The 25,166-nt window shown below is 41.2% G+C and overlaps 1 protein-coding gene and 1 long non-coding RNA gene across 5 annotated transcripts in view; one reads left to right on the top strand and one right to left on the bottom strand.

Annotated features, from left to right (window-relative positions):
• REEP3 (receptor accessory protein 3) overlaps window positions 1-7,171 on the bottom strand; it is a 39,473-nt gene extending 32,302 nt beyond the window's left edge. Inside the window, exon 1 of one of the 2 annotated variants that reach the window (XM_040562829.1) lies at window positions 7,066-7,171. In XM_040562829.1, coding sequence (XP_040418763.1) covers window positions 7,066-7,097 — 32 coding nt within the window. In that variant the 5' untranslated portion in view covers window positions 7,098-7,171. Of the gene's footprint in view, window positions 1-6,758; window positions 6,865-7,065 lie in introns of those variants that run through there. The other variant, XM_040562830.1, reaches the window with a different exon arrangement.
• Window positions 7,172-7,236: 65 nt separating this feature from the next.
• Window positions 7,237-24,141, top strand: LOC121073396. Of its 3 annotated transcripts, none has more exons than XR_005821683.1 (5): window positions 7,237-7,460; window positions 8,206-8,417; window positions 10,079-10,217; window positions 12,688-12,819; window positions 23,499-24,141. It is a non-coding gene; the product is annotated as an uncharacterized LOC121073396 (long non-coding RNA). The 3 variants fall into 3 exon arrangements; XR_005821685.1 differs by lacking the exon at window positions 23,499-24,141 and adding an exon at window positions 13,893-14,029; XR_005821684.1 differs by lacking the exon at window positions 12,688-12,819.
• The last annotated feature ends 1,025 nt before the right edge of the window (window positions 24,142-25,166 follow it).

The following is a 25,166-nucleotide window of genomic DNA, read 5'->3' as shown; positions in this document are numbered from 1 at the left end:
ACTCATGCATTAAATTGCTTTGAGGGTAGATTTTGTTCCTAAGAAGTAGTGCATACAATGCTAACCAACCAAAGGCTCATTTTTGAGAGGAGAATTCAGTTAATGCCTGACTCGTAGTATATCAACAGACCAGGAATCCAGAGGATAGAGTGAATATAAGTGTACCTTTTCAGAAGCGTCATTTTCCACCAGTCAATTTGCCCATTTCACATTATCTTCTTTATACAAATATAAATTCCACTTAGTCTGAAGCATTCAAGGTTAATTATTATTCAAGAAGTACCACCACTAGAAGAGGTATATGTTGGATTGTAAAACCAACAGTTTAAATCGCTTCTCTGGCAACCTAATGACCACTAAGGCCATCCCTAAAACTAGGTATTTTATGCTTCTGTGGACATACTGTCTTCTAAATGAACTCTAAGCTGGTCACTGCTGAACAATGTGAACAGGTCAGCTTCTTCTATGGCTTCTAAAACAGTCAAATCGTAAATATGCGTAACCTGAGTAACAGTAGACTTGCTTTTAGACATAAGGGAAACCATGTGTTCTAGAACCAAGTCCTAGTGTGGAAAAAAAAAAAAAAAAGACTGGCAGACAAAAGTGAATAATAAGAGCACAGTGCCAAAAGAATTAGGTTCTCGTTAATGTTACAGCTTAAGGTAATGTTATTATCAAAACTAACCCAGACATCCCTAAGCTGGTGACCATTTTCCTCTTTCTCCTTTACATGGTTTTGATCAATGTGTTAGTAAAGGAGTTAGGGGGAAGAAATAACGAAAACCAGACAGTTGTTGGAAGGCACAAGCACAAACTGTTTTCCGATTTTCCCCTTCCAGCAGTGCAAGTTCCAGCAGCTCTCTTTATTAGCAGAAGAAAGAAAAGCATTATGTCAGACTTCTCACTTCAGGAAAGTTCTCCTTTTGTGGATCCCTTCATTTTAATGCTGAGTTAAAGGCTTTTTAAAGAAGTTGCACTGCATTAGTTTTCAACACCAAATACAAGTTCCAACTGTCTTCAGGATATGTGAGCAGTATTTCAGAGATGATTAACACAAGGAAAACATTCACCTAGTTAAACCTACTTCCACGTCAACGCTTGCAGACTAGCCTTAGAGCACAACAGAAACCAAGTAACGCCCTGTTATTTTGTCAGAATAAATTCAGCTAGGAACTATCAGTGTGGGCCCAGCACACAGCGAGTCACTCGGGGGTGTTTTAACTCCACTGTGTCTGAAAGCATCTCATTGCATTGGCTGTCCTGTCTCATCCAAGCTAGCCATGTTTCAAGTCAGGCTGGTCAGCAAAAAAACTGCAATATATCTTTCCTACCTAGACTCTTATATACCTAATCTCATTTATGCAGTAGTAAATTGCTACAATCTATTTTGGCAAGCCTGCAAGATTTGAAAGATTCACAACAGATCATACTGTTTTCAGCCGTAACATTTTCTTCTTTTTGTTCTCTAAAAACCTGGAAGGGCTAAAAGGTACTTCCACACAATGGTGGAGGTTTTGAAATTTCAGAAACAGAACAAAAAGGATCAATAAGCACAGAGAAAGCTCTACACATGAAACACCAGAACAAAGGTTTTGCCAAACATATTTTTACATATATTTTTGAATAATTTCTGATCAAGGATTAAAAGCATTAATCCAAAGCAGTTTATACATATATATATGTGTGTATATATATATATATATATATATATATATATATATATATCAGAATTCAGCTTGGGACCTTCCCCAGAGATGTCCTTATAAGAGCATATCAGGAGTTGGCTCTATGTACAAAATAACCAGCAAAGGCAAGCTGTTCCATCTATGCTGCAGAACTGCTTGAGATCCTAAAGTACGCTCTGACAGAGCAGACATTGGTTTGCAGAACATACAAGAGCAGAGGTTGTTTGTTTTAATTAGAAACATCCTTTTGTGCCAGACCATGCAGTTCTTGGTATTCCTTTATCTGCAATGCATAGGACACAGATGTGGATTTCAGCACGTTTTGTAACAGAGTACATGCCAAGATCATTAAGTAAGAATGTCAGACTCTGCAGCACGCCTCTAGTTGTGCTCCATCTGTTTCCAGCAAGCTGTAGTTTGCCATAAGCTGCGAGCACTGACCACGCATGCTCCGCATCTGCGGAATGCCATAAGCACAGGCGAGAAAAGAGCAACTCAACTACACAGCAAACATTGACACAAGGAAAGGTGTGCCAGGCAGGCAGTGGGGACACTTATTTCCAACAGATTGCCAGACCTCATTGTTTGTCACTGCACTCGCCTGCAGAATAGGTATTATAAGTCAAGATTAGCGAGCAGACGCTTTTTGCTGTACATTCAGATTACCTAACTGTGAAGCTGAGCTACAAACAGAAGCACTCATATGATTTCATTGCTCAATTATATAAAGGATTTTAAATTTTCACATAGACAATATATGTAATCCCTAGACTTGGATATACTTACAGATTCCCCACTATAAAATTTAAGGCCCTTTAAAAATTCTGACACCTTGTTTGATTAGAGCAGCTGCACTGTTATTACTGGAATGAGATCCAGCACAGGAACGAATAAGCAGCAATGTGCAAGCGAAGAAGACAGCTCCAGAGTATGTTTTAAGCAGCCTGGCAATATGCTGACACCGAAAACAATGCTATTTTCCTCCTGCAAGTTTTCATTCTCAACATGGCACTTACATGGCACCTAGCAACTACGTGACAGCAGCACGAGCCGGTTCAGTTCGCTGCCACTAATCAAAGATGATCCTCTTTCATTTCAGTCGACAAACAACCAGAATCATCCTGTGGCTGCACAACTTCTGGACCCTGCGGAGAGCAGAGGGTGAGGGGAGGGCGAAGGGAGGATGTCTCCTCCCAGCAACAAGCTGGTTAATGTTTAAGCACAGCATTAAGAGTCAAGGATAACCGACACATGATGACCAAATCGTTCAGTTCTGTGGAGAGACGGACATTTCAGCACCTCTCTCCATCTCTGTCACTCACCGTGACAGCAAATCCTTCCCCCCCCCCCAAGTGCAGCTGCAATTTATAGGTCTTTACGCTGGAAGGCATTCGGCATCCAACAGCACTCAACATTCTCCAGGCTTCAGCTGGAAGCATCCAACCACAAGAAGTGCAGGCTACAAGCAGCTGACGAAACTCTCCCACAAGTGACCCTTCTGCCCTGAACACTGGGCTGTATATTGCTCTTACTTCCACACACCATGTGGCAGTATCGTTACCCAATTCCGCCAAATGAATTATCGTTGCTTCAAGCAACATGTTTGACAGCAGTTTCATTAGCAAACGTGAGTGAACATATTTTTTGTACTTGTTTTTAATAAAAAAAAAAAGCAACTTCGTATTCCAAGAGCAAGATATAATCCAGGTTTACAAAGTGTACACTGCTACGTAAAACATCACTACCACTCTAAAACGGAGATTCCTGATGACTGTGCCATCAATACAGGAGCTATGGCTTCAGCTGTCCTCTCTCAGATGTCTAGCAATTCCAGGGGCAGCTGGAAGTCGGGACATTTCAAACAAAAATAAAATACTAAAAGCAGAGTAAGACAATGCCTGGGAAACTGACGAAATAAACAGTTCTAATCTGTGAAGTAGCAGAAGCTGAAAGGCCAATACCACTACTTATCTTCAGATCACCTCCCCTGTGCCCCAGTCTTGGTCCAGTTTCACATAGCTGTGGACTATTCCAGAACCAAGGAACGCTTGCTGAATTGTTTATTTGTACATCTCTTGCTCCTTGCAAGGCTCTAAAATGCAGGTAGGGAACATAGGTATTATTAAAACAGGCAGAGAGAAAAGCAGCTACTAGTAGCTCTGAAAAACGCATTCTCCTGGAGCCTACTACAGCTCACCCCTTCCAACTATCAAGACTTCAGAGTAACTGGAGTGAAAAGAAAATGAACTTACATACAAGGGCAGAGAGTGCTGCAAAGCAACGCAGATGGGGAAACTTTAGTTTTTAAGTGAGGAGGGGAAAAAAAGTTAACAGATTACAGCAGACAGTCTGCTTCAACAGATTGCAAGAACAAAATGGCCATCTACTTTGTATTTAGGATGCATCACATCTTTGCTTGGCACAAGAGAAGAGTCTGATCTCATCCATACCAGGCTGTGACTGACAAGTACTCAGTGTGTTTACTATTAAATACACTGTCTCAGCAACTGATGTGTACACAATTGCTCAGACCCTACAAACGAGAAGAATGAGCAATCAAAGCAGAGTAAATCAGATGCAGGCTGTATTAGAAGCTTACAAGACAGGCGGCCACGAATTTAAAAGTTCCCACCACCAAAGACCAAGTACTTGACAAGGTATCCCATTTTAAGAAGCTTTCTGAGACCCTGAAACAAATTACTAACTTTTTGTTGGTTTTGGAAGTGCAAAAGAGGAAAAACACTGCAGTAATCATTCTTAAAACTGTTGCAATAGCCAGTGCTTTAGAATTAATAACCTGTACTTACTCTAACAGCACCCTGTAGAAGGAAAACTTTAAAATGACAATGTATTGTAATTATGTGCTTCAAGTCTTTGGCTTCTTGACAGAAAAAAAGACACAATGCTAGTGTAAGGTATTGCACATTTATATGCCCAAGTACTTAGAGGGCAAAGAGAAAATAATTCATTAAAGCAAACTTTTGCCAAAGATAACATGAAGCAACAAATTTTAACCACTCCCCGTTCCCCATGCATGACTCTTCAAGACAATTCACATGCAATTACGAATTCTAATGCTCTACTACTTCTATTCCCTACTTCCTTAAAGTTTTAAGGAAACTATTTTTAGTGGAGTTGATCAACCCCAAATTACAGGCTCTCAAACTGAACCAGAAGTGAGTTTCCTCGGCAAGCGCGCCTCACAAAAATCCTGCGTGAAAAGTCAGTAGAGGGCACTGTGACACACCCACAAATCTACATTTTGCTGCTCTTTTGGCCCTGAAAATAGTAGGTCAGTCAGAGGAATTCTGCAGCAGCTAGAACAACTGCTGCCCCTTCCTAGCACCTGTGAAGAAAACAGGTATTCCTGATGGCTACACAAACGCGACAACAAGGCTTTTGGGACTTGATATGGACAGCATAGGATCTCCACGGCTCTCATACACAACAAAGTCACCAAGCTAAGATTAAAACTCTACAGTAAGTAGGAGAGAACCTCTAGTCTTAGTGGCTATGTGCCAGTTAAGTGTATTTTCATCTTTCTTAGGGGCTTTAAGGAAAAGGTAATATATTTCTTCCTAACCAATGACACAAAAGTCAGAGAAACAAAGCCACTGGAACAGACTGGAAAGATACCAGGAAGAAAATCAGATGGAGGAAGACGGCATAATGAACGCTGAGAAAAGGGGACAAGGAGGACAGTCTCAAGACCACTTGACTGAAGGCATCTTATGTCTCATGGCCTCTGTTTAATTTCACCTTTACTTTCCGCATGAATTTTGCTTTATTAAGCAAAGTTAAACAATAGTCTCCAGACTGCATAAAGTCCTCTGCTAGCAAACTTAAACAACAGACTCCAAGATGTATGAAGTTCTCTCTTGGATGCACTGAGCACTCCCCTCTTCCTGGGCAGAGGAACACTGGCAAACTGGTTAAATCCCACAGCTAGGAAACAAGGACACAAGAAGGTGGAGAGGATTTATAAATAGTATTAAAGACTCCCTTTTTAGCAAAAATAATTAGCACACACAAATGAGGGAGCAACAGCAACCAGAAAACCCAACTGCATAATACGTTGTCCTTTATTATGTCTTGCAATAACAGGTACTCCAATACACAAATTTATCTTCAATCCCTATGATATGATGCTGGTTTGGCCCACAGAGGACTTAGTTCTCGAAATGCAAATACAATCCTTAGTGGCTTATTTCACAGAAAAAAAAAAAAAAGAAAAAAAAAAAACACAAGCAACAAGAATCTGGTCATTGGAAGTTGAGGTGCTCAGCGCTGCTGATACCACTTTTACAGCCGGTGCAGTTTAAGAAGTAGTTAAACCAAAGATTTGCTGGTTGGTGTTTCTGTTCCAAAGCAGAAACAGGTTCAGCAGCTACATTTGACTTCCAGAAAGCATGCCTATGCATCTCCCCTCCAGTGCTAGGTATTGCCCGTGGAAAGAGCATGCCGACAGAGCGAGCGAACGGCAACTCTTCCTACAGTCTCTTCCAAGCCTGGCTCGTCTTCTGCCAACCCCAGAACACAATGCTGTCTACTTAGCAGGTCTCAATTACCTGACAAGTCTCACGGAGGGCAGTGGAAAGGGAGAAGGCTGCAGGACTGCTACTTATCCAGGTGACGAGATGGCAGCAAGGAAGTGTACTTGGCGTTACGAGACTTCCTGACAGGATAAAGCTTTCATGTGAAGTGACACCAGGCAGCTTCAGAGAGGTGTTTGTCACCAGCAAAATGGGGAAGCCCTATTTATCATCCAGTGTTCTGGGTCACACGCTCGCGCTACATCCTTCACAGACACCCGATGGGCTGCTCTGTGAGCAGGTTCACTCTGTTTGCCTGACAAAAACTCACACACGGTAAATCCCAACTCCAGCAGCCCCACAAGCAGCGGGGCCAGCACAGAGAGCTGCACAGCATGGAGCACGAGGGAGGTTCACCTTCTCCCATATTACTCTACATTTATCGCGAGCATTGTTCACACCCAAAAGAGCAAAATAACCTTCAATTCCATGAAAGAACGGCGCGATGTGTGAGAAGGAGACCAGAGGTTTCACAGCTTACCCTTTCTCAGGAAGGTGACACCTTCACCCGCAGCTCACCCCGCTACCTGCCGAGGCCCCGCTGAGGCGGCAGCAGGCGGTAACGCCGCCCGCCTCCCCGCTGCCGCCGGCCCGCACTCCCCAGCCTCCTCCCCAGCCCCTCAATAGCCCCGGGCCGCGCTTCGGGGGTCAGCGGGAGCCGCTCACACCCGCCGGGCACCGCCAGCGCCGCGACGGCTCGACTCGGCTCGGCTCGGCTCGGCTCGGCCAGGCTCGGCCCGATCCGGCCCCGACCTCGACCCCCAGCCCCGCCCGCCGCCGGCACTCACACGACGGCCCGGGAGATCATCCAGGACACCATGGCGGCGGCGGCCGCGCGTCCCCTCCGCAGCCGGGCCCCAATGGCCGCGGCCCCGCCCGGCCCGGCCCGGCCCCGCCCCGCCCGCCGCCCGGCTCGGCGGCCCCGCGCACGCGCCCCGAAGCCCGCCGGGCCCCTCAGGGCTGCCCCGCTGCCGTGGGCCGGCGCCCCGCGGGTCTGTCGGGTGCAGTCCGTGGCTGTCCCCTGAGCGATGCCGTGAGGGGTCGCCTGTTTTTAGGGTGAGAGCTGAAGGCAGCCTTTCACAACAGCCGTCGCGGGGAGATGGGAACAGATAAATCAAGGAAAAACATAGTGAGGGAGCCCTTCTCCCCTTCCCCTTAAGCACAGTGACTGACTAGCGGAAAGGTGGGTGACGGTGCCCACCCCGTGTGCGCTGTTTCCTTATTTCCCTATTTTCTTACCCTCTTACCTGCTGCAGGAGCCATAAAACCACCAGTTTCGTGCATTCAAATCACCCGCTGTCGGGCTGGCAGGCCCAGAGCGAGCTTGCTGTGGCACCAAGTGTCCCTGCGGAGGTGGGGTGGGCTCAGGTTAGGGTGCAGTGTATAACCAGCCCACCCAGGCCGGTGCAGGGAAGAGCTCTGAAGACGTGGGCACATCCACTGACCTGTCAGTGCTCCAGTACCTGGCTGAACTGCAGCACAAAGGTGCCAGCTTCTCAGTATTGGTTTACAAATGCTCAGTCCCAGAGGCTGTGTAAGGATACATACTTACATGGGTCACACAGACTGCTGCCTGCAGTGGATCTAAAACTGCAGGTGACTGGGGGGGCAGGAGGAGATGTTTGGGACAGATTACTGCCTGTGTGCACTGTTACCTTTGTTCTTTCCCTTGTCACTGACAGCTGTCTAAGGCAGGACACCAGGCAGGACAGCCCACAGCGTGACCCAGTGCAGACACCCTTGATGAGTTTGTGGTCTGGCGGGTTTTGACCTGCCAGGGACGTGCTGGGGAAGCTGAATACCTCATGGTACTTCAGCTAATCCATTGCAGCTCGTTCCTGCATACCAGCTTTAGGTTGTAAACAGAACTGTTTGTAGACATAAAAGAACAATATTTTGCTAAAACAGACTGCTTTATCTTTCACCAGAACAAGAACCTGTGGAAAGTTCTGCCTACGCCACCACTGGAAACATTGAACTTTTCTGGTCAATGTCTAACAAATGTCACAAAGTGATACCAGAAGTGATAAATGCCAAAATGCCAATGCTTCTGAACATGCCATTCAATTCTTAAAGTAGAGAAACAGGAGATTATAGTTTTCACCACCATTCTTGCTGACATGGTAAATAACATTCCAAGGTCAGTATTGCAATCTGTAACAGAAATTAATTCTTTAAAATGTCTTTAAGTAGGGATAATACACAGTTTGCATACCTTACAGTGAGAAGAAATGACCTAGTCTTCATAAGCTATTGGCTTTTTCAGATCAGACGTGCTAGGTCAGTGCAAGATGTTTTTTGTTCCACAGGCAAGTGCCAGAATTCCTCACCTACTCAAATGTGTAAAATCCAGACAAAGGTATCTTCGCTCCTCTGCTGCTTTCAAACACAAATCACACAGTCAAAAGGTTAAAAATGATTTATAAAAAGAAGAAGCGGGGAAATAAACACAAAGCATTTCAACAATTGTAGCACTTCAAAATTTTTGCTATAGTTGTAAAATGTGAAATTTTAAGCTTGAAATCGGAAAGAGTACAATAATGTAAAAACAAATGTATTCTTACTATGCAGGTGTTGAGATCTTGAAAATGATATTGGCCATCTCGGGTGTCTCCCTACACTGTGATCTTTTATAGGGGGAACCTGATACAGAAAAAGATAGAAAGGAGTTTGTTTGTGGGCAAATGAGACTACACCACTCGTGAATCTTATCATTGAAACAGGCCTAACTTTGCATTCTATGAAAGCTGAAATCTGAACCACAGTTTATATTCCCCTTGAATAAAAAACCTTTCTGGTATTAGACCGCACAAAACAAACTTGAACAACAAAGGATTTGAAATATGAATTAGCTCAAAGAGATTACATTTTAGACTCCAGTTCTGTAAACAATTCTGCAGAGGTGGATCCTGCTGCCCGCATAATGCTCTACAGGAGTTTGTAGCATTGCAACCCATCTAGAGCAAATTGCAAGACGCGAGCTTGAGTTTATATCATATTAAATAAGTATATAAGAATTCTTTACCCCAGGCAATTATGTTTGATAATATCTCAGAGAACCTTTCTAGGAAGAGAATGATACTCTTTTCTACTGTCCAAGTGTATACATTAATTCTATAGCTGCATATTTTATTTTGTATGAAGTATGTTTAAGAGGAAAACACTCTTTTTTGTATGAAGACATTTATTTTTCTTGTGTTTGTTGCCGTGGCAATACCGTCTCTGGTAGAAAGCTAAATTTACATTTAAAGAGGCTTTTTTTTTTAAAAAAAAAAAAGGTAGGGGCAGATGGCTCCTAAGAGTAATTTATTTTGCTAAGAAGATTATGCTTCATTTCATAGAACGTTTTGAGACTTAACTCAGTGCAACAAACTTGGTGATGTTTGCCTGGCCCCCAGCAGACAAGCATGAGGATACCACATGGACTTCCTCGTTTTCCAGTTTGTACAGAATGATAATCCATGCTCCTGTGCTGAAGAAACACAGGGAGTGGCAAAGCAAATTAAAACCATGCCATGTACTCATTCAAACCTGGGATGTCTTACCCATATGTCTATTTTTATGTAAGCAAAAGACTTACAGCTATCTCATTATAAGATATTTTTAAGTCCCCCACAAAAGCCACTTAATATAGCTAAAAGTCACTTTAAATAGTTGTAACAGTGTTTGGAAAATCACTGGTAGAGGTCAGCTGCCCTCAATTTTTTTGAACCACTTCTGTGTAATACAATGTATGTATACAAATAGTGTTTAACTTTCACCTCTTTTAGAGGTAAACAAACATTTTTTCTGGCATTGCAGCTGTGAAATCAGGAATTGAGCAACATTTAGGAAGACGCTAACTGGTTTGCAGACTATGGAGTTCATGGGGTTCAGTCTCTGCGCTGCGAGGATAAGCTCCCTGAAGAGACACCGCTTCCTTGCAGCTTCCAAACCACACGTATGTTAATTGCAGTGCTTTTTTCTTTTGTATAACCTTGATTGTTTTATATGAACACATTCTAAATAAGTCTCAAATACAGAACAATTTGAAATTTTCAGTTAACAAAACAAAAAGATAAACCATACTTGTCACAGTCATTGAATCATACCAGAGAAATTTGTTATTTTGGAGTCAGAATATGGAACAGATTATACCATTTTATTTGTTAAAACAACAGAATATAAAATGGACATACAGATGATTTTTTTTCTTACAATACTCTAGGCTGATGTGTTTTTCATAACTGATTAATAATGAAAACGTGGTTGTGGTTTATACTACCTTCGAATATTTAACTCTCCATGTATTTTTCCTATATATGAAAAAAACAGCTAAGGTTGGCTGTGATCACAGACCAAGTAGTCCTACTGCCTTAATGGGATTTCATCTTCAAGAGCAACCATTGGGCAATAGTGGGGGCATTTAATGAAATCAAAGCATCTGAAGCTTTTGCAAAAGATTCTGGATGTCACACTCCTTGCTTACATATGTTACATCCTCACAGCGCAGTGGTGGAACATAGCAAAGCTAGTTGGTATCAAACACAGCTGTCTCTTAAAGGACTTGCACAATACAGGCATAGACAATGTACCAAGAGACTGTAAGGTTATGTTCAGAAATACGTTTTAATGTGAAATTTATTTAATGTGAAATTTATTAATATTCCAAATTAGGAAGGAGAAACATCTAAATCGGGAGGAAAAAAAATCTGAGATGCATTTCTGCATTTTTTTTAATCTAGTAGGTTTAACCACTCTTGTCGTCTCAGTTTTATTTTATCTTTCACTATCTGATGTTCCTTTTAAAGCTCTTGCCTCAGTATTCATGACTAAAGTTCTTCCCCTGATATTTGCAGATACACCTGCAAATGCAAAATCTGAAAGTTCAAACAACAACAGGTACAGGATATTGGTAAATTTATGGTCTGTTTGTTGTTTTTTTTTCTCAGTTTCCTGAATTTTGGGACGCTGACAATTTTAATTAGTACTGAATTTTAAGCAATACAGAAGTTGGAGTTAAAAAAGCATCAAACTGAAGTTATGGGATGACCTCACTGCATACTACAGGGAATTTTTTCAAGCAGAGAGAAGTTAGTAAATGCAAGAACAGACCCAGAGATTCTCCACTCTCCTACACCCACCCCACCCTCCTGCCCACAAGAATACAGAGGGATATCTAGCACTCTTCATTCACCAAAACAGCCCTCCTGTCAATAAAAAGCTAAAGCACTTCCATCATTCCAACATGAGACGGTTTTGAGTGCAGCACAATAGAATATAATCAGGCAATTCAGGTAGAATCTGATCTGAGTAAAATAACAAATATTAGATGTCCTCTGTGTACTTTTTATTTTTAAACAAAACTAATTTACTGTGCTGTTAAAAGGCTTATCATACAACTGTTGATTAATTGTATCAGTTTTTAAAGACCAGTTGCTATAATGGTTGCAATGGGTTAAATACGTCCAGTTCCTTGTTTCCCGGCAGAAACGTAAGAGCACCCCTTAGAATTTTTTTCTTGAGGGAAATGTGATTTAAAAAGGAAGGGGAAAGTTCAGAACAGTTCCATTTGAGACTTGTATTTCTGGGAGCAGTCATATGTCCATCCTATCTTATTGCTTCCATTTGGAGTTTAAAACATGTGAGATGCAGCCCTGCAAGGGCGAGCAGAGGCAACAGGGAGGAGCTCATTTCCAGATTGCTAGGAGCACCTGAGAGACTCTTACAAAGCACGAGGCTGCTATGCCTATCACTCCCCTACTTCAGTATTGATAAGCTATAGAAAGAAAGGATTTTGACATGTATTGCACATAGACCTGCAGACATTACTCATTAGGTAAAGCGTAACCACACACCAGGGTTATATACAAGTACATCTCAATAGGGTAGTCCACAAGACAGATTAGCATAAATTATTTTCCCTCTGTTTCCATATAGAGTGACAAGATGGTAACTTGTTCAAAAGCTGCAGCTGAATGTTATAGTAAATATATCCTTCTCATGAGAGCAAACCCATTTTAAAAAATGGGATACACATACTCTGGTATCTGATGATCCGCCTTCTCTTTGTGTTTTGAAATCTGCGTACTGAGACATAGACCAAAGCCACATTATTCCTTCCTGTCTGGGTAATATCATCTCAGCATCTATATTCCATTGCTACTTGCGATGCATCAAATTTAATAATTATAGCAATATGTTGGAGATTTTTTTTAAATACACTTTCTGCTTTTGATGTTTCTGATCACTATGGAAAGCTTATGCTATTTTATAGTCTGCTGACTAAGCTCATATGCACACCAGCTGCATTTTATCAAGGAACAATGTTTGCCTTTTGAACTAGCTGATAGATTTTACTTTAAATGAAGATGAGATATACATTCTTTGGCAACATTTAGAACCTTGTTCAGCACAATATCCATTTACAGAAAGTCATAGCCTCCAGCTAAATGGTGCACCAACCCACGGCCATCAGCCCGAAAGAGGCAGGGAGGAAGTGTCCCAGAACCAGAAAGGATATCTGATGAATAACACAACCAGGATCATTCCATGTCATTTGGGTAGGTATTTGTAGAAGCAACAGATTACATACCTTTTCTAGGCTGTATTTACTAGTCATTACCCTGCTGGGAAGGTTTAGTATGAAAGTTAAGCTGACTCAAGGAATAATCAGAACTTTTTGTCCTGTCTCCCACAAATATAGAACGAAGATTGTCATTTTCCTTTTGCAGCAACTGTAAAACTAGCTAGGAGAGTTACTCAAATGGAACACCTCTGTGAGCCTATGTACAAGTGAAAGTTACTCTTCAGCCAGCTGACATATGTCTGTCCTGTTTTTCCTAACGAGGTCTAATCAAAACTCCTGACCACCAAATGCATTTAAGGAAGCTGTTCTATTATGCAGTATCCTGATTTTTGATAGAGCAGTGCTTTCTGTCTCTTCATTTCTTAAGTTCCTTTTGTTCCAAGGATTTTGCTCTCTGTATTCTATCCTAAATTGGGTAAAGATCTCTTTTTACAAATTTTAAAACTGGAAGTGAGTATCAAATCATTTCATCTGACTTCAAAGACACAGAAATCCTTTATTTATGTTTTGAGTCAGATCACCTTTGTTTTCCTGAAGAGTTATTGCAGACAAAGGATATTGATTTGAGGCATCAGAACACAGTGTTTTATCAGTAAATTGTTTTTCCCTTAGAGGAAACCGGGAGCATGCTTTTAAACTTGGAATTTGCCTGTCGTTTCTAGTTATGGGTTCTTGCTATGCCCTAAGTGATAGATTAAAGAGCTCTTTTGCACCCGTTATCTCTCCACAATGATTTATGCATGCTTAAGTCACCTTTCAATTTTCCGATGAGGTAAACTGCAAGCATCTTTAAACAGTTTTTTTTCTTCTAGTCCCTAAATGCTTTATGGTAGATTTCTAGCTCTATCCACTTTTTTCCCCCCACTGCACTTCCGTATTCTGATACAGTGACTTGATTTCTCTCAACTCCATATGACTTTGAATGACAGTTCTACCACCCACCTTTTTCCCCTCATTAATAGATGTAACAGTATGTTATCAATTTTATCACTTTGTCATTTTGGGTGCTTTTTTTTTTTTTTTTTTTTTTTGTCCTTTATGATCCAGGCATCTTTCTTGTGTACTGCTTCTCAGTACCTGGTCTGTTCATCTAGAGGCTTCGTTGGTCATCTCTGTTCTTAGAGGGCTCACCTCCATGGCAGTCTGCAATCAAAGCTTTTTTTTTTTTTTTTGCATATATACCACAATCACACACAGAGTGCAGGTAGGTTAACAGCAACAGGATCATCAGCCCTTATTCTGTGTCCAGATTTCTGTTTACAAAAATTGGAGGGTCAACATTCACTTCTACCTTACAGGAAACAAGTAGTTACTTCTTATACGGAGAGTGACTGAGGCTAGCACTGAAGAAAACAGAGGCCATATGGAAAGAAACTTTGTTTGTTTTCTTGTGTAGCATTGCAGATTGTGCACACCAAAATATATCTTTCTTTCACAGGTCCCATACTTGATATGGAAATAATTTATTTCTGCCTTATCATCCTCAGTGGCAAGGAAGCCACCTTTTAGTTCTTTTCTCTGTTATTTTAATATGACATTACCGGCTAACATGGCAAGTTTTTGTACAATCTTGTGTACTTAGAATACAACTGCAAGCTGTTTAAGACATTAGCAGTAATTGTCCAAGGTTTGAAGCCTGCCTGGGGAGCAGAGGGAGGCTCACACAGGAATTTTATGCATTGCTGGAAATCCATACCAGACTGTATTACTTGCTTCAGAAGGCAGCTAGAATATGTGTCTTGTACTAGGAACTTTGCCACCTTCTCTTTCCAAATAGCCTTTTAGTTCTTAGGAAAGTTGACTGTAGTTCCTCTGTGAAAAATGGAGCACAGACAGTCTTTCAGCCTGTCTAGACATTCTGGATGCTGAGTGTTTAATGTCCTGGTATAACATAGCTGGACTATAGCAGTGGAAAGTGATGAAGGCAGGAAAAACAATAGGCAGAAATTCTGGTTTAACAGGCATAAATACTCTGCTGCTTTAGCTGCTCAATGCTGGTAGCTTGCAAGAGGCTAGGGAACAATTACCTAGATTATGTCAAGGAAGCTCTGTCTAGACAAAGCACAACTTCTTACCACAGAGGTTCACCCTTTTTTGTATACCTATTTTCTCCCAGAAGCTGCTAGAAAGAACTGCCAGTTATTGAAAACTGACACTAAAAGTCACAGTCCCACAAGTCCAAAATGGGAATCAGAAGCTGGTTTGTTATGGTTTCATTTTTACCATATTGCTGTGTGGATACAGTTCTTCCCACGTTTTTTTCTTCTTCCATCCTCTCTCCCAGTTTTGTAGAACAATTCACCAAGATATATGAAAACAGAAATAGCACACAGGAAAACAATTACACATCTCAGAGTGCAACCCAAAAATCAGGAACCTCATCAGCTGATCTCTGAACTATTTAGGAGCACTAGCTGCACAAATGATTGATGTCCAGCAATCAAGTGTGTTGATGAGCTGAATGAAGAAACATGAAACCACCTCTATGGCTCTGAGTGGCCATTGAATTTGATTAAGTGGTTGACCCACTTAGTTCTCAGATAAAAATCAAGTACCAAGCTCCATGAGCCTTGTCACTGAACAAGTTTTGTAGCTATTGCAAAAATTGAAAGATGCTAATATTTTACTTTATTTCCCTGCAGAAGAGTTGCACTACAACTGTAAACACCATTAAAAATCTCTTATATTAACAACTTCAGTTTTCAGTTGGACTAGGAGTTACCAGTGTGTGCTTTCAGCCTCATTTTTTATAATGAAGTTCACGTAAACAACATGAAATGGTGTTGAATTGCTGGGATATAACTTATGCACAGGGTTCAAAGCAGAATAAAACATGAGAAAATTGGAAATGGCATGAGGCTTTGAGGCCTGCACAAGGTGCTTTGTTATAACCATTTCCTTGAACTTTTATTTTGTCCTTCTGTTGTCAGTAATTTCAGAAGAAAAAAAGGCAGTGGATTTGCATTGCATTAGGGCATTTGGGAGTCTCAAATTACAGATTTAATAAGAGCTGTTTGAGGCCTCATCCTACAAAGGGATATCACTCCCCAATCCAGGACATCAGTGTAGCCACACCAGCTGGCTCACCACCTTCCTCAGACTTTTACCTTTCTGAATCATCTCAAGCAAGGCTCAGTACAGTCATGTAAGTTCTGGTTCAGGTAAATAGCTTCACTGGAATTACAATGCCAGCAGAACTGACTTCTAAGCATTTCCTGAAGTCCAAGTTACATATAGGGCTTTTCTACACAGGCCAGCTTGTGCCAGGGAAGTGTTCTCTCATTACACTTAAGATCACAACTCAATGTTTCATAATTTGGAGCCCTCTTTAGATGTGGTCATATGGAAGAACGTTCCCATTAGTTACTGCTACAACTCAATAATACCAGAGCAAAGTTTTGTGGAAATTGCATTGTGATTAAGAGGAAGAAGGAAGAAAAAAAAATCAGACAAACCAGGACACAAGATTTATTTTTCCACTTGCTATTCTTCCTTTTACTCCCTCCCTCCCTTCAGCTATTTTTAATAGTAGGGCTTACTTGGTTTTGGCCTATTACTGCTGAAGCATGATAAGTTTCTAAATATAGAAGTTGTCGATGTGAATCAGTAGTACAGTAATCCAGAGCCCAGGCTGGAGTCAGGTTCTGGGATTTAGGGCTTAATACTGGCAGCAAACCCACCTTCAGTTCACTCGCTGAAGACTGAAGGGAGGGAGGTCTCCTGCCAGCGGATGTGTCCTGCATGCAACCACCTGCACACACCTTGCTAAAATTTCTTCAGCAGACATTGTATTGAGAATGTTTTTGAACGTTAGAATCTACACATCCTAAAGCAGATTGTTCCTTTGGATTCCTGCATAGCATTCTATAAGATATCACAGGACAGAACCAAATAAGTGCTTGTATAGATAGAAATTAGAGAAGACGTTTCTTAAAGTGAGTAGAAATTTCAGGTCCAGAAGTCACACGCAACAGGAAAAAAAAAAACCTACAAAGAATGTGATCCTGCATCATTTACTCTGGGAATAAAACAGCAAGGCAGATACCTGCAACTGCTGAGGACTGAGTACATCCTTTCTCTACTAATCTTTCTATCCAACAACGTTTTTCCCAATTCAGTCATGTTTACTGTCAGTTGATGCTTCAGCAACAAAACAGGTGCTTTTATAAATTGTTGACCTTTACAGTTAGGGCTTACCTGAGGGAGAGAAATAACTGCCTGTTTTATTCCTGCATCCACAGAGCTGGTTTGCTGAAGAGATATCTGCTGGCTGAACTTTGACAAACCAGACAATGAAAACAGACTTGCGCTTCTATGTTTTCTAGTCTAGAGAGTCACTAGGACTAGGGAAGCATAAGAGACTAGCAGAGTGGCAGCGAGGATAGGTGTAGCAAGCAGGTAGCATTTCTGGGTTGGGAAGCCATGGAATATAACTCAGGGTGGTGGGTGTGGTCGGAGAAGTGGATGTCTCCAACACTACAGCATCGATGACTGTATAACGTGGACTTGAAGATATTTATATAAACAACAGTAGTTGCTGAAACTGAAATACAGGAAACCACATCTCAACATAAGACTTTTCCCACTGTGCGAGCAGTTGAACTCTGGAACAGGTTGCCCAGAGAGGCTGTGAAGTCTCCAGTCTCGGAGACGTTCAAAGCCTGACTGGACAAGTTTCTGAGCAACCTGCTGTGGGTGATCCTGCTTTGAGTGTGGGGGGGGTGCAGACTAGACAGTCTCCAGAGGTCCTTTCCAATATCATCTAGTCTGTAACCCTGAGGCAATCTCTTTATTCAATTAAATGACACTGCAACAAACACACACAATCTTCTGCTCTTTAGTCCAAGACGACAGGCAAGTCCTTTCTCATCTCTCTGCTCACGTAGGTCTGCACCTTTTCAGGTTGTCATTAGAAGATGTAACGTTTCATTACTCTTCTTGCAGTAAGGACAGCCTTAAATCAATTCCCTTTCCAGGGCTGGTTTTAAGTATAGCCTGAACAAATGTGACAGACAGACCCTGGAACACTCCTAATAAGAACAGCAAATGAATTGAAGAAGTTATTGGCTCCATAGAAAATTTGTGATGGTTTTAATTTGGATAACAGTACCAGAAAAAAAAATAAGGAAACCCTGTTGCTTAATCAGCATGGAATCAGTAACATCAATTTGTCTGTATCCTGTACACTATGAAATATTAAGAATATCCTTGTCAAAGAGGTAAATGTTGTAAAATAATGGCTATTACTGAACTCTAGAACACAGCCCTAATTTATTGCCTTTTCTGACACAGAAATTTAACAAGACAGGTAGTTGGAATATAAGAAAGAAACCCTTATATCAATTTTAATGCAATTTAGAGCCAGTTTGCTGGCAGGAAGAAAGAAGAACCATCATCTTGTGATGATGGTGAATAAAAAAAGCAGTCAGAAGAGTTTGTTAAAAGGGTAGTTACCACATGTGATAGTTACTGGTTTAGACAAACCTGATATCAACCAATCATCTTGTAATGATACATAGATTATGATATATCAAGAGCGCTACAGTTACATTAAGAAAATGCAAATGAATTTGTATAACAAGGTAGTAAGAGAATGATGCTAAAAACAAACAGAACAAAGAAATTGAGGAGAAGTGATAGTATAGAGCCTAAAAAAAGGTGTTAAAGGAACTTTTTTTTTTTTAAATGGTTTTCTATGAACTTCTCTTTCTACCTTGACTTCAGAAAGACCCAACTACTTTTGTATTGGCCAGAGGAAGTAGCCATAAGTAATAAGTTCAGGTAATTTTCCCTAGTTAGTACATAATTACTGATAGCTAAACTCAGCTATTTTTCATCTCAGATTTAGACCTTTGCCAGCCCCACAAACTTCTCATTAGCTTTTTATTGTGTAGTAGTATGCAAAGCCATTTCCTTGCTATAACTATTACCTGCTTTAGTTATACCAGGGTAATAATAACAGCCAAACAATTTCAACCTAAAGCAGCTGTGAACAAAAGGGCCTTCTTCCAAGTGTCAACCCCCCAAAAATGTGTGTATGATCCAGAAGAAAAATCAGTAGACAGGAAGTTACTTGTATGAGAACAGTACAATCCTTACTACTGATTTTTTTTTTAGTGTGTGTGAGAAGTTTTAAGATAAACATTCAAAGATTTATGTAGAGTGCTAATCAGATTATAAAGCTTTGTCCCCTTAAGTTAGAGTTGTTGAAAGCGCTCGTAAGACCTCACAAATTCAAGCAGTTGAAACAGAAGGTTCTAGTTGCTTATTTTCCTACATTGTCTTTATTAGTCAGGGTCTTATACCATATACCAGTGATCTCTAGCAAGGATAAGAGACCTGATCCACCTCCTAATTAATTCAAAGAGTACCTGTACAATTATTTTAGTGGCAACTATAGTATCTACTTATAAAGTGATGTACTTAAACATCTTTCACTCATCATAGAATTAAGTTCTCCCATAATGTTTGAGTGACTGATATATCTTAAAACTGATACGACAGCTTACCATTTAGAAATAATACTTGTCTTCATATATTTTTACTATTGTCCATCTGCTAACATTAGAAGTCTACTCACTGTACAAATAGAGATATCAATAAAAAAGAATTTAGCATTATGTAAAAATAAAAAAATACATTCTAGATAACACAAAGTTGGTGCTTTAGGAGACTGTGTGAGGAAAAATAGTATTTCCACATAGCTAGGTATACTGCTACCTAATCCACTGTTAGTAGCAGTGAAACACTTAGTACTTCTTAAATAGCTCAGGTTTGTGTAGGCAGAAACTCTCCTTAAGTTAAAGGTTTCTGAAAAATCAATTTATTCACTTTTAAGCGTGATTGGTTTCAGGTTTGGTGTGTGAGCAATCGACACTAGAAATGAGAATTGTTCCTGGGAGCAGCTGGGTGAAAGGAAGGCTTTTTCAGAAGGAATGTTAGTGCGTTAGTATTGCTGAAGCTGCTCAGGCTCTGAATATGCTAGAACTCTTCTGGACTTCTGTGGGTAGATCCCCTCAGCTAAAAATAATTTGTTCTCAGTTCTTATGCTTCCTTCTGAGTATTATAGCATGCATCGTCCCAGGAGAACATTGCAGGAGAGCTCTGTTAGGGGCTGACAGTTCTGAATGCCTTCTACACTGTGCCTAAAGCTCAGTCTGTGTCTAAGAACTACCAAAGCCTCAAGCTGGCAGCAGAAGCTTGCTGAAAGGTAGGAAGAAAACTTGCCTGGAAACCTAACATTACTGGGATGGCCACAGAGTAGCCACACAAATTTTACACTGCTGCAGCCTGTTCTTGCTCTGAACGCTTATATCTCCAATGACTTACATTAAGCCAGCTAGGAAACAGTAGTACCTAGATCTCTGTCTTGAAGTAAATGAGAACATTTTCAACCTCTGAAAATTTCCCTCCAAGCAAATTCAAAAGGTCATTCAAAATTCAAAAGATTGGATGATCCAGCCTCGCTGATTCAGGACAAAGCAGGACCAAAGCAGGAAGTTTCACCTTAGGAATTAAGCCTGTGGGTATTCAGGGAAAAGTGCAGACTGACAACTTTGTTATCTCTATTCTTCCCACCCTGCTTTTTGTCTCTATTGGTTGTAAACTCATCGGGAGCAAAAGACTGTTTCTTACTAAAGTGTTATGTTGGTCTAATGATGCTCTACCCTCAGGCTGCAATTAAATAATTACTGCAGAAAGTGGTGACGGGTATTAAAGATGGTGCTATCCACCATCTGGAGGGAAGATGCTGGCCCCCACAGCAGTGGGTAAAGTGTGAGCAGAGCTCTGCAGCTTCAGGGCAAAAGTCCAAGGAATCAGCAGAAACTGCTCCTGTGGCTTTGTTGGGCTGGGTCAATTGTGTATTTAAAATAGATGTGGGATGCTCTTGAGATCTGTTTTGTTGGCTCAACTGTAAAACAGTAGGATGTGTTTGAGGGTGACAAGAAGAAAGGGGTTGTTATGGATGGGTTAATGTTTTAAGATGTCCTCAAATTTTTGAGGAAGGGGTTGTATAAAAGGTTATATTAATTTATTCAGACCTCTTTTGGAGATAATTAACTTGAACAAAAAGAAATTCTGGAGTCACAGCATATTGAGTATTATTCTAGACTACAAATTCACTGTAATTCCTTCCTATTGTCAGTGTTGATAAAGGGGCACCATGTGAATTGCTGTGTTTTCTAGTATGCTTGTGGTTGGAGTGATTTGCAAAAGCAATAAGCTGAAATCTTCTTCCTTTGTGTGTTGTGGCAACAGCTAGGGTGATGTTGAAGTCCTGCAGGTAATACCCAGGCATGGGGCGTGTGTGTGTGCTGTAGTTACCTGCAGTGTAAATACTGTAGTAAATTTGCATCAATTTCTTGAGTAAGAAAGTCAAGAGACCGGAAAAGATCAGGAGTTGTCAACCAACAGCCCTGAATGCAGCTGTGGACAGTCAGCGAGGTAAGTCATAGTGAATCACCACATGGAGTGTTAGTGGCAGAGCTGGGGATGTAATCCCCTGGGACTCATGTCTCTGTTATGCACCTTTGCACTTTCTGCATTATTCTTTGTACATGCATTAAATAGGTGCATTTAAATAATGTTTTTTGTACTGAGCCTGTGTCCCATTAAGTGCTCAATGATTGTTTCACCACTCCATTATGTGTTCAAGGAAGGCATTTTTGGTAGGATGCATTAAGAAAAGCCCTTGGACACTACGTAGAACATAAAAGTAATATAGGTATAAGCCAGAAGTTAGGTTTAGTTTTGTAGAGGAAATGACTGGTGTTTGAGAAATACTGTTTTTTTTTGTTGTTTTGTTTTTTTCTCTTGACTATGGTTTTATTTAAGCTAGGAAACTTTTTAAAACCAGATAATACAAGTTGCTACTAAGATTCTTAATTTCATTAATTTAATGATTCTTAATTTCCTGGTTTCCTGGTGGTGAACCTTTGGAAGCATTAAATGTGACCTCCTAAGTTTCTGATAAATTACAGATTCAGAGGAACCTGACATTTACTATCTTCCAAGGAAAGGTAAAATAGATCTAAAAGTATAGAGTATAGAATTTCAGGTATAGCTGAATCAACATTTGTTCTGCTTAAGAGTTGTGACTGTGACAAGTCATTTTCCCTTCCTCACTGAACTTTCCTTACTGCAAAGTGGAAATAACCATTTTTAAATGTAGTATTTATCTGTATGCAGAAGGTGCAATTACTGCCAACGCAGGCTGTGCTATGCTTCAACTTCAAAGTTAGAAATAGCTCCTCATAAAGATCTTAATTTTGCAACTGACCTATGTGTATAGTTTCAGGGAAGTGGGACTGAAAATATTTTGGTATAAATAAGTAATTTAGCAATCTGTGCCACTTAAAGGATACTGTTAATAACATTACATGCATGATAGCCTTTTCAGGTGATTAAATGTCCAGCTGAAGTGGGGTAAATAGCTATAGAAGCCATTTGCTGAAGATACAAACAGCACCATCAATATCTTTCCAATTACAGCAAAAGATGGAAGATGCTGTGATTTTGAAATCATGGAAATAGCGTTTCTTGTTGCTTGAAGGGATAGAAAACAGTCTTGTTTCCGACACCTTCCTATTCCTGTCCCTTTGTGGCAGGGCCAAGTTGACTGGCTCAGGTGGTTAATGCTGGGTAGATGTGACTTAAGTGAGAAAGGATTGAACCAGCAAGTCATATCTAGGATCAGCGTGATTTTTCTTTTGTTGAGATGGCTGAACTTTTTTTCTTTTTTTTTTTTGCTCTGTCTGTAAATCTTGGTACCTAAAGCAATCAGTTGCTGCATTAAAGGTGCACTAGGACCGTGTACAAGTACAACAGGAGAGTTTCCCTGTGGTAGGTTCCCTGAGATGAGCCCCATGCCCTGTGGTCCAGCCTCAGACACCTCAATTACAAAGGGCTAGGGTGGGAGATGAGCTGAGAGGGGATTGTTCTGGTGGCCTGAGGTGGGGTGGGGATTGCACAGAAATGGCAAGAGCTTGAGTCAATGTGATCTGAAGTGTGCTTACAGGGGCACAGCTGAGCTCCTTGGGCTCATGGACCTGGTGTGTGGCCCAAGGTCACCAGAGCTGTGGAGATCTGGGGAAGAAGGAGAATTTACCAAACAGTTTCTGTTTTGTAGTGAGAAGTTGCAGAAGCATTAAGGTGCGGTAGTGGGAGAGCTTGTCAGGATTCCTCCTAATTTCTGGGTTTAGACATTTCACTTTGATTTTGCCTGCTATTCTCCAAACCTGAAAATGTCAGCTGTGTTTTGGTGTTGCCTGCAAGTGCCTGGCTCTGAGTGCTGCTGCTAAGCTAAAAGGATGATGATTTCTCTGGCCTTTTTAGAGTAATTTGAGAGGAGGCTTCCTTGTGCTATTTTCTTCAGAAGATGCATCAATTCAAACTGTCCTTAATCCTTTCAATCCTGCAGATTATGGTGTTCTGGATTTTCAGTTCAAGTATTGCATAATACTTCTCAAGGAAATAGAGGAGGTGTTGCTTTGAAAGTGGGATTGATGTATTGGTTTGATGCCTGCAAAGCTTCTGAGGAAGGAAGAAATCCCACTGCAGTGTGATAGAGCACTGGCTGTCTAAAAGCTAGTCTCTGTGCATCTTTGGGGCTTAGGCCACAGCACAGCATTACTGGTTTATGTTTTGTTGCAGCTGGAGACTGAGAGTCGATTGATCTGCATCCTGAACGTCTAGTGCTTTTGTGGCTTCCAGCACCTGGCAGAGATGTGAGGAGAGGAGGAAAAAGCTGAGAAGAAATGGGTAAGTGAACAGGAGCTGAGAAAATGTTACTGAAGGTGGAGAATGGGTCCCATGGGTCTCTTGTACACCGATCCACCTGAACACGGTCGCTTTGACATTCCTGAAGCATGTGCGGGTAACAAAAGTTGTTGAAAGCTGATGATTTTGGAAAAAGAAGGGCTTGAGATGCGGGGTGGCTGGAGATGGAGTCTGCCCTGGCCCTGTGCCACAAGGCCTTCTGTTAAGCCTTTTTCTCCTGGGCTGTGTGACAAGCTGTTCAAAGGCAGCACCGTGCTCGCTGGTGTGGTGGGGAGCTGAGCGAGGGTCCTGCCCATCTCACTCGGCACCTGGGACCTGGTGACCGGAATTCACACCTAACCATTCACATAACTTGGTCTTACGGTTCTTATCGCCTGAAAATACCACTAAAATGATACAGTGGTGAACAATAGCCTTTAGTGAATTCTGAGCTATACTAGAATGTAATGCTGGTGTTATCACTTTGAGATAAATTCTTGGAATGAATAAAAGATATTTAATAATATAGTAGTATCTGATATATAATAGACAAAGATTGGAATTTCATGTAACTCAGCTTTTGGGGCATATTTTATGGTTTGTTACACACTAATGTAATCTACTTAAGTGTATAATTCTGTAATAATCTCAAATTACTCTTTGGCTAAACGAGGGAATCTAATAACTCCATAAAGAGTTTTGATATGATTAATATTTATTTAGTTGTCCTTGTAACTGCTTTTTAAACTGCTTATGAGTAACTGCTCTATAAGGATAATTTTTGCACATTCTGCAAGACTGCATTTTTTTGGTCACTGGTAGCATTACTTTGAAATGTGGATAAAGATCTCATTTTGTTTGGCTGTGATGTGGTTTGTCCTGCAGATTCTAAGGAGCACACCTTATACATGTGTACCTTATGTCCTACGTACATCCCTAGCCTACTGCCGATGCGATGCCAGGCAGCTATAGGTTCTTACATAAAGGTCTTGCGAGTTATTCCAATGCTGTAAACAAACTTGTCATGCTGAATGACAAATTGATTTTTTTTGCTTTGTTAATTAACTTCACTTGTACCAGAAGTTATTTGTTCCTCTGAAATATATGGGAATGTGCGAAGATGGCACTCCTGACTTACTGCCCTTGCCTCATAATCTTATTTTTTACAAGTGCGCTGTTCAAATTTACTCCCCAGTGCTGGGTGAGAGATCATTAACTTGCTTTATTGAAAGCAAGCGGCCCAGCAAAGAAAGGCTGAAGTTTGTGAAAGCTTTGCCTTGTAGATAAGGCGAAGGAAAATATGTTAAATGTGGAATTACCACAGCACGATGACAGGCTTCACAGAAAAACACTTACTGGAGAGTAGGGGAGGCATAACGAAGCCATGTTCTGTAGTGGGGGGGGGCTTTGAGGTGCAGCAGAGGGGTCTCGGGGCTGGCTGCGGGTGACGGGGCTGCCACCAGCGGGGTGCGGGGCCTGCAGCACCTCAGCAGGGGCTCGGCAACCGCCGCATTCCGTGGGCGAGAAGATGAATGGTTGTCTGCCGAGCTGAGCCGGGGGGGC

The sequence above is a fragment of the Cygnus olor genome, chromosome 7 (genome assembly GCF_009769625.2).
Source record: "Cygnus olor isolate bCygOlo1 chromosome 7, bCygOlo1.pri.v2, whole genome shotgun sequence".
In the NCBI taxonomy this organism is placed as follows: Eukaryota; Metazoa; Chordata; class Aves; order Anseriformes; family Anatidae; genus Cygnus; species Cygnus olor.
This window is presented reverse-complemented; position numbering and strand designations above follow the sequence as displayed.